A 9,699-nucleotide genomic window follows, 5' to 3' on the forward strand; every position below is an offset into this window, starting at 1 on the left:
TCTGTATGTGGGATCCGAACCCTCGGCGGGAGCGCCGCCACACTTCTCAAGCGGCGCACTAGCGCAGTGCGCCACCGGGCCAGCCCGATAACTCTGCTCTTGACTCCAGGCCGGAATCAAGGAAGGCCACTGTTTCCCAGGGGGCCTTGTGCCAGGCTCCAGGTGGGGTTCTGCATCCAGGGCAGTAAGACCCTTGTCCTTACACACTGGGGCAAAGATGGGCTCAGAGCAGTTCTTAAGGGCCTCGCAGAGCCAGGATCAGCACCTGAGCCTGCCACCCCCAGCTCAAACTCCAGCTGTTCTGGAGAAACCCACCCCACATTTGCAGCTGGTTGAGCCCAAAGCTCTGGGTTTGCTTTGCTTGTTTCTGTTGTTTTTGCACCTCATTTTTCTTCTGGCTTCCCTCTCCTTGCCTAGGCTCAGATGCCCTGCACCTGCCTGCTGGCTCCCATGTGGGACCCTGGCTCTTGCCAGCCCCTCTTCCAGGAAGTCTTTGTAACACCTCTCTCCCTTCCCTGAGTGCTTGGTCACCCAGTAGGCTTGCCCAATTGCTAATGAGCCTCAGTCCTATTAGAAAAAGGAGACACTCATTCACTTCTCTGGTCCCAGAGGCACCCCTGCCCCTCCACCCAGAACATCTCCACAGCCCTGTGCCAGGCAGACATCCCAGTGCCCTTTCTGTGGGGTAACATGCTGGCTACAGTCAGGGCTCGTGGGGACTGCAGACAGTCCTGTGGACAGACAGTGGGCATGTCAAGGGTGAGGTGATCCAAGGGTCATGACTCACCTTGAGCACGTGGTACCAGGCAGAGGCGCCCCCAGAGTCGATGTGGAAATCAGTGTAGCTGTCCTTCACACAGATCAGGCAGTACTTGGTCACTTTAGGCTTGGCCAGCAATGCGTCATCAGGCCAGTAGTTTTCTACCCAGGACAGCTTCTTCACAATGTCAGGTGGCTCCACAAAGCTGGACATTCTTCAGACAGAAGAGGAAGAGCAGTGAGTGATGATGGGGCCTAGTACCCGACTCTGTATGCCCCCTGGGCAGCAAAGGTGCTCTGTAAGGCACATCCCACACTGTTTCACCACCTGTGGGTGACGTAGCATTGCTCCCATTTTACAGACTTGCAAATTGAGGACTGCAGAGAAGAGAACAAGTCCAGCTGTTGGGTATGGCTGTGGCAGGCCTCTAACATTGGCCCCCACACCCAGAAGATGAGCAAGGAGAAGGCCCAAGAACTGGCCACCCCAGAGAGAGTATGCCTTCCCTAGGGGACTGGAAAGTCAGTCTTTCCAAGTTGGTCCACATTCATATGGCTGTGGCATGACAGGGCCCTGACAGTTAATATCATTTCTCATACGTATGCCAGGCACCTCCTGGTGCCACCCAAATAACAGCCAATGCTATCCAGAGCAGACAGCAGGGTGCCTATGACTCCCTGCCACGTTGGGTCACTGTCAAATCCAGCTAACTCACATCCACGGAAGATGGGGAAAGGCAAAGGCAGCCTTTGATTCAACTAAATGTCACCTTCCTGGATTAAAATGCACAATACTGCATCAACAATTACAAGCTCAGCACCACCACATGCAGTGACAGTTTAGCCACCACCGAGAACCAGGTCTTGAAGTTCTTGCTGCCATGGGCAAGATGGGCTCCATCACAACTCTGTTGCCCTGTCTGAAACTTCTGCGTAGTCAGTCCATCACATACCTATCACCCCATCTCCAACTGCTGTGGAGCTCGTTATGTCTCTGTCACCCCATCTGAAACTGCTGTGGAGTCTGTCATGTGTCCATCACCCTGTTTGAAGGCCACACCCACCTAGATAGGTCCTGCCACCTTGAACTCAACAGCCTCGATCATAGACCCTCACCTTTAAATCTCTGGCATGCTCCAAACTGGTATTCCTCCCCATCCCCTAGGAGTCCTTATAACCCCAGTCTATGCCTATGGTCAACCCCTGGACCCTCCAACAGGCTGGGCACCACTGCCTGCAGTAAAGGGTCTCCTGCCCCAACAGCCTGGAGCCCTTGCAACCCAGCTCCAGTTGGGTCCTTCACACAACACACGCCACTGGGACTGGGCTGCTCCCGCCTTCTGACATAGCCCCAAATTTCCTTATTCCCTTTGCTTGGCCTGCTCCTCAGGTGCAAAGCCAGTCCTCTGCACCGGGGAGATCCCAAAGCCCCCCGTGGGTGTCCAAGACCACCGTGAATGAGAGTCTAGATGTGACATGTCCGAATGATAGGCAGGAGGCACATCACCCTCAATCTGCTGCGCAGCAGATGCTTCTGTGGGCCCCTGAGGTCCACCGCAGATGGCCTGTGGGGTCAGGCCTGGTCTTTGCAGCCTGGCCAACATCTTTGAGGATGGGTTTACTGAAGGAGTGGAGACCACAGTCTCTTCCTGTGGGATGGTCCAGAACGGGCTCTCAGAGCTGGCTCGAGGGCCCGGGCCCAAGCCCAAACCAATATGAATGGCCAGGTATGTAAGTGCCTCGGACTGGGCCAGGGGACACAGGAGGTAAAGGAGTGTCCCTGAGAAGCCCAAGAGGAAATCCTAGGCCAAAGCACCATCTCCCCCTAGTTCTGTCACCCAGGCATCTCTGTGAGGACCCCTCCAGGAAAGACAACAAATTAAGCTGATGAAGACATGACTCAGTATGTTCTTTGTACCAAAGCAACACACACCTCAGAACTGAGCCTTGGAGAACATCCTTCTTATGAACACAGAGGAGCCTGCTTTCTCTGATACCATAATCCACACCATTTCCCTTTTTGCCTTTGCTGTCAGGAAGCTCAAACAAAACCCAACAGCCAGTTACATTACCTTTGTAGCCCCTGGCATAGTTCTGTCTTCTCTTTCTTGGTGTGGTTATTGATAGGCCTTTTATTTTTTCCTACCTGCCCTTTTGCACATGTGCTTTTTGGAAGTAGGCAAGGTGGAAATGATGTGAAAATGAAATCATTCTTAGCCACTCACACCTTATGGTGAATGAGCATTTCAGATCTTTCCCAAGGGGCCAGCTGGAGGGCAGTGGGGATTTGATAGAGAGGGGTAAGAGAGGTGAGCCAGGGCAGGTGCTGACCACAGCCAAGCATGCAGGAGACAGCAGTATTCTGAGAACAAAGGGCGGAGCTGACAGAACCATGATCAGAAGTGAAGCTCTGAACCATGATCAGCCTCCAACAGAGGACAACAGCCTCCCACTGACAGTGATGGGGTTGCTGACTACAAAAATTGCTTGGAACTCAGTGGACTAGGTCAGCTGAGGCGCATCTGTGTGGCAGGGAGAGCGGGTCACAGAGCAGCTGCTATGGCCTGACCCACGTGAACACGGGGTCTGCGTTAGTGTGTGAGGGTGTCGGTGAGTGTGGCCGTGAGTGAGTGTGTGTCACGAGTGCACGCATTCTCAAAGAGACTACTCCCCACTGGCTCTCTCTGGGTAGTGGGATGGGACACAGGCCAGGGAGGATTTATTTGCCATTTTGCTCATCTGTCTGTTGGAATTGTTCACAATGCATAACTTTCATACTCTAACATACAAACAGGAGGTAGTGGGATGGGACACAGGCCAGGGAGGATTTATTTGCCATTTTCCTCATCTGTCTGTTGGAATTGTTCACAATGCATAACTTTCATACTCTAACATACAAACAGGAAAATTAAGCGTATGCCGTGCTCAGTTTTTCACACTCCCGAGACCTCCAACCTGTGTTCTCGGTGGCTCTCGAGGATGGCCGCCACCTGAGAGCAGGGACGGGTCCTGGGGCCAGCCCCCATGACCCCTGACCCTTGGCCCTGGTCCCTCCATCCCTGGGTGACTGAGCTCACCTGGTGTCGGAGAACTCGAGGTTGGTGACGTTGAGGACCCGCTTGCGGTTGGTGCTGTAGTAATAGTCCACAAACTCCTTCAGCTTCATCTTGCAGTCCTTCTGCTTGGTGACATCCGTCACATCCACATTCCGCTCTGGCCCTGGGGAAGTGGCAGGAGGAGTGTGAGCACCCCAGGAAGGTGGCGTGGTCTCCCACAAGGCTGGGACATGTGGAGTGGCTAGACACGAAGACTCAGCTGCCCTCACACGCTGCAGGGCCTGCAGGTGGCTAGACACAAAGACTCGAGCACTAATGTCCAACTCCAGTGCTGTTCCTCTGGCTTAACTAAGCGCCCTGACTTGCCTGGAGATGCTACGAGGCAGCCAAGTCAGGAACCTCAGCAAGGGTTGACAGGTTAGTAAATAAAAATACAGGATGCCTGGTCAATTTGACTTTCAGATAAACGACAAATGTGTTTTAGTATAAGTATGTCCTGAATAATGTATGGGATATACCTGCACTTTAAAAATTATAAAACTCAAAACCCCTGCATTTCTAGGGCTCCAACTCATAACAGGTTGAACATCCCTAATCCGAAAATCTGAAATCAAAAATGCTCCAAAGTGTGAAACTTTTTGAGCACTGACATGACGCTCAAAGGAAATGCTGGGAGCATTTTGGATTTTGGATTTTCTAACAAGAAATACTCAACTAGTAAGTATAACAAATATTCAAAAATTCAAAAAAATCCAACATTTGAAACCCTTCTGATCCTAAGTATTTCAGATAAAGAATATTCAATCTGTATTTTAAAAATTGATAAACTGATAAATACAGGGAAAAACATTTATCCTGCCTCTTCTGTAGTTGATGAGAAAACGTTCAGGATAACTAGATAACTGAGGAGGAAAAGCTCTTTACAGAAGACTCATGATTAACAGAGGGGGAAGCAAGGGCAGAATTAGCCAACTCGCCCTTTGCAACAGTTCTCAGCAGCTGTTTGGACCACGCGTGAACGGCTGCTGGGATTTCTGTGGACAGAGGAGGATGAATGCCTGGGCCTCGACCCATGTGGGCGTCATTGGAAGTGTGTGGACAGGCGCTGCAGGCCTCATGGACAAAAGCACAGTCCCCCAGAGGGAGTCCTGATGAAAAGCTACGCACAAGTCTAAGCCTCCAACCACAAGTTCACAGGAAACTCCCGGGACAGAGGAACCTGTCAAACAACCCCACAGGGACAACCAAACACTGGATGTGGGAAACTACAGGACCAACAACGCCTTTCTCCAACAAACCAATGGGAGGGGAGGGGTGGAGGCTGTCACCGAAGAACAGGGACATCAGGGACATAAAACCCAAATGCAACATGTGAGTCTTGTTTGGATTCTGATTCAAACACTGAAATGTAAAAAGGCGTTTTTGAGGCAACTGGGGGAAATTGAACTAGGTCTTTGATACTATCAAGGAATCATCATTAATGTCATAGAGTGCAATGACAGAACTGCGATTTTGTTTTTAAATCATCTGTTAGTGCCACGTACTAGAGTGTTTATGGGTGAAACAATATATGCATAGAGATTTGCTTTAATATACTCCAGAGGGGAAAAAAAGTAGGGAAGGCAGAAAATCACAGAAAGCTGGTGTTTTTTGCAGCAGCTACATGGGGCTCACTGTTTATTTCTCTCATTTTGTGTGTGTTTAGAAAACTCCATAATAAAAAATAAGAGAAAAAGAAAGACATAAAAGCAATAAAAGCCTCTAAGAGCCATCTCCTCCGCACTCCATCAGGGACATCTGTGGAGGGGACAGGGCCCGGGCACTTGCCTTTTGGGGGCTTCTTCTCTTCCCCCACCAGCCACTCAGGCATCCCCAACAAACACGCTGAGCCCTGGCTGAGTGGCACCCTTAGTGCTGGCTGCACCCCAACACTGGCATCTCCTGCACCCACAAGTGCCCTGACTAAGCCCGTCACAGCACTGGGAGCTGCCAGGGGACACCAGATGGAATCCAGGAGAGGAAGTGGCCCTGGCACCCTGAGGGCAGGTGGCAGTGTAGACAGGAAGGCCAGGCCTAGGCACGGCAACCAGCAACCAGGCAGGGAAGGGCACCCCACACCTCCAGGGCCTCCTGGCATGACTGTGTCCTATAGCACCTAACGGCAATGGGATTCACAGCTGTCAGGATCACGGGGCCCCCAGGCCAGTCCCTTTGCAGCCAGAGTAACTGAGAGCGGAAGGGGCCTACCAGGATCACACATCATCTCAGCAGGACTTGGGGTCTGATCTAGGAGCACCAGGAACCAGTATGGTGAGCCTTGAGTCTCACCTGCTCCTACCGCACTGGGATGCAGCTGTGATGCCAGAGACAGCAAACACAGGGTGGTGGGAGCGCCCATGGAGACCTTATGGGGACAGCACTTACCCACATAGTTCTCGACATCACTGACATAGAACGTGGGGGCAGGAACGGCCAGACCCAGACCGTCTTTCTTGGGGACCAGGATGGGCTCGGTGAAGCCATGCTCCTCCATGTAGCTGAGTGTGAGCTGGCTGCCTGGGACACGGGCCACCACGTCTTCAGCACTGGGGGGGGTAAGCACAGGTCGGAGGCCATGTCAGGTCCGAGGGCCACCTGTCACAACTCCTGCACCAGCATGGGCCTGGACGGGACCTGGGGGCAGGAAGGCTGAACCCACCTGTGGCCACATGCCTCCAGGGCCAGGGAAAGAGGCCTGGCCCCAGTGCCACACTCAGAGGGCCACTGGTCAGCCACAGAGCAGATGTAGTACTGACTCCAGGACCCCCCACCTGGGGGCAGGGTCACCCAGTCCCACACACGAGTCACAGATGGAGATGTGGCGGTGGTGACGAGAGATGGAGGGATGCAGCTCATCTTTCCAACCACGGCACGGAGGCAGGTGGCCCCATGGCCTGTGCAAGAACGCCTCTCATCACCTGCCCCCAGCCTGGCCTAACACATGAGGACAAGAGTGCTCCTCCCAGCATCCAGGCGTACATAGCAGGTGGGGACAACCCCCTCAGGCTGGGCCACACTGAGGGAGCAACGTCCAGGGAGAGCCACCTCTGGGCAGGACCGAGTGTGAACAGGACTCGAGTGCACTGAGGGTGGCCCTAGGATGAGCCAGCTCCCACCTCCCACCACAGCCACAGGACATAAGCCTGAAATGACATCCTCAGGAATTCATGTCTCTATTTTACAGGTGAAGAAATGCAGGCTCAGAGAGACATCGCCTTCTGGACCCTGGGTTGAGACCCCTCACCAGGACCCCTGGGAGCTGTCTGGTGCATCCACATCAATGGTCCAACCCGGGCAGGCCCCTCACTCACTCACTGTGACTTGGTGACTTTACCTGGAAGAGAATTCATGTCTCTATTTTACAGGTGAAGAAATGCAGGCTCAGAGAGACATCGCCTTCTGGACCCTGGGCTGAGACCCCTCACCAGGACCCCTGGGAGCTGTCTGGTGCATCCACATTAATGGTCCAACCCGGGCAGGCCCCTCACTCACTCACTGTGACTTGGTGACTTTACCTGGAAGGGCACAGCAGCCACCAGAGTCACAGCTCATGAGGACAGAAGCCACCAAGACCATGGAGTCCACCCCTCCAGAAGGGGACCCAGAAGATCCACAATTGGGAAGGCCTTGGACAAAGCCATGTGGAGAGGGCAGGGGTGAAAACCAGGTCCCTTTTTGTCTCCCACTCTGCCTAGCCCTGACTGTCCACACATGCCCACCCAGAGGAAGTTGCAGAGGGACAGGACTGGCAAGGAGGACCCTCACATGCTGCCGTGCCAGCTCCAAGGACCCAGAAGGAGAGTGTCTAGTCCTCACCTGCCCCCTACTGCCACCGCCCAGGCCAGAAGCAGATGAGAGGGGCCCACAGGCAAAGGGGACAAATGACCATCAAGAAGCATCGACCTGTCCCAGCAATATTCCAGAAGAACGGGGTCCCAGAGAGTGTGGTCAGCTTAAGGCCACACAGCTGGACCACCTTCTCAGTCCAAGCCAGTGGCCCCAGGCTTCCTCCCACCCCTTAAAAGGCTGCCTGGGCAGCTGCAGTCAGTGGTGTCCCTGCCCTGCCCCCACGCTGTGTGTTGGGTGGGCTCAGGAGCTGCTGGGCAGATGAAGCAGGTGTGATACACCTGCAGCTCTGTCTACCACTGTGTGCACCGTGGGCTGCAACAGAACCAGGGTGGGCAAGGAGACCATCACAGGGAGGTTCTGCATGTACAGCTGGGACCAGGTGGGCCATGAGAGGGGCAAGGTGATAGACCTGACGGGAGGAAGGGTACAGAGGAGGCAAAGGTGAACGGCTGGGGACTGGTGTGAGCAATGAGGGGCCAGGGCCAATTAGGGAGGAACCCCTGGAAGAAGGGCAGCAGTGGGGGGCAAGGAGCAGATCAAGAGCTGAGCTGGGGACACATTTGGCCTGAGACACAGGTCAGATTCTCCAGCGGAGGTACCACTTGGATAGATGGGTCAGGAGCTCAGAAGAGCCAGAGGCTGGGGAAAGAGGCTGTGGAACTGCTGGGTGGGGGGTGAGAGCAGAGGCCCTGAACCAGCCTCCAAGAAAGGGAGGGACTTCAAGGACAGAGAGCACTGCGGTGTCCAGTTGTGCCGAGTGGCCGGTTAAGATGAGGACTGAAGAGTGTCCGTTGGCCTTGACCTTGCGGTGATAGTGTTGAGGATACACCAGGAGAGACAGGAAGGTGGGGAAGGAGAAAGGATGTGTGGAGGCGACCGTGTGAGAAGCTCGGAAAGAATGGAGACTGTGCAAAGAAAGCTCCGGAAGCCACAGGAGCCCTCAACTACCAGGGCCACAGCTGGAAAGTTGCCCTTGATAAATTCGAATCCCAAGCTCTTGTCTCACTAGTGAGAGTTCCAAATTGACACTAAACCCATGGTTGGAAACCCCAAATTGGATCTGGAACTATGAAACCTACAAGACTCCAGCAAAAGGCAAACACAAAGACATCTTGTAGGGACACCCCAGCAACCCAGGACATACTATCTACTCTGGAAAATGACCCACTGAAGAATCACGCCTCACATAAGGAAGAGAACCACCAAGAGGGAGAGTTGGCAGAAACACCAGCCAAAAAAGTAAAACACGAGATCTGAGGATCATAGAACAAGTGAAAAAGAGACTGTAAGATAAAAATATTAAACATTTTCAAAAGGGTAACAAGAGGATTAGGCAAAGAATAAGGAAGTATGAAAAAAGACCAGGAAACATTGAAAAGAACTTTATGGAAATTCTAAAAATGAAAAAGATGACAATTAAAATTTTTAAATCTCAGTGCATGCATTAAATGATATCTGGCTGGAAAAGACAGTGATTTGAAGAGAGATTTGAAAAGTGATAGGATGCAAAAGAAATGCAATTGAAGGAGAAAATAGAATATTTTTCAGAATTGAGATATGACTCTTCAAAATAAAGGAGCTTTCTGAGTTCTGAGCTGTATAAACAAAAACAAATGCACATCTGGACGCAATATAGTAGTACACTCATGGTACATTTAAGACAAAGAGACAATCCTAAATGTCTTCAGAGGAAAAAACAGATTATTTACCAGAAACAAAACAAAACAAAAAGACAGCAAATAGACTGTCAACAGACATCTCATCAACAAGATACATAAAAACAAAATTTAAAGAACCTTCAAAGAGTGAAAGGAAAATAACTTTTTTTTTTTCCTTTTTGTCTTTTTTCGTGACCAGCAACGGATCGCAACCCTCAGTGTCGCGCCCGTACCGGACCGGGACCGGCAACAGGATTGCAACCCTCGGTGTTGTGCCCACACCTCGCTCAGCCAGCGAGCGGGAACCGGTCTGTATGTGGGATCCGAACCCTCGGCGG

General features: G+C 52.3%; 1 protein-coding gene across 1 annotated transcript in view; it reads right to left on the reverse strand.

Moving 5' to 3' along the window:
• Positions 1-9,699, reverse strand: part of PHF2 (PHD finger protein 2) — a 103,518-nt gene that overhangs the window by 24,987 nt on the left and 68,832 nt on the right. The window contains exons 5-7 of the mRNA XM_008587407.1: positions 6,240-6,400; positions 3,837-3,978; positions 788-974 (exon numbers count right to left, since the gene is read on the reverse strand). Coding sequence (XP_008585629.1) covers positions 788-974; positions 3,837-3,978; positions 6,240-6,400 — 490 coding nt within the window. The remainder of the gene's footprint in view (positions 1-787; positions 975-3,836; positions 3,979-6,239; positions 6,401-9,699) is intronic.

Source organism: Galeopterus variegatus, unplaced genomic scaffold (assembly GCF_000696425.1).
Source record: "Galeopterus variegatus unplaced genomic scaffold, G_variegatus-3.0.2 Scaffold4373, whole genome shotgun sequence".
NCBI classification, from domain to species: domain Eukaryota; kingdom Metazoa; phylum Chordata; class Mammalia; order Dermoptera; family Cynocephalidae; genus Galeopterus; species Galeopterus variegatus.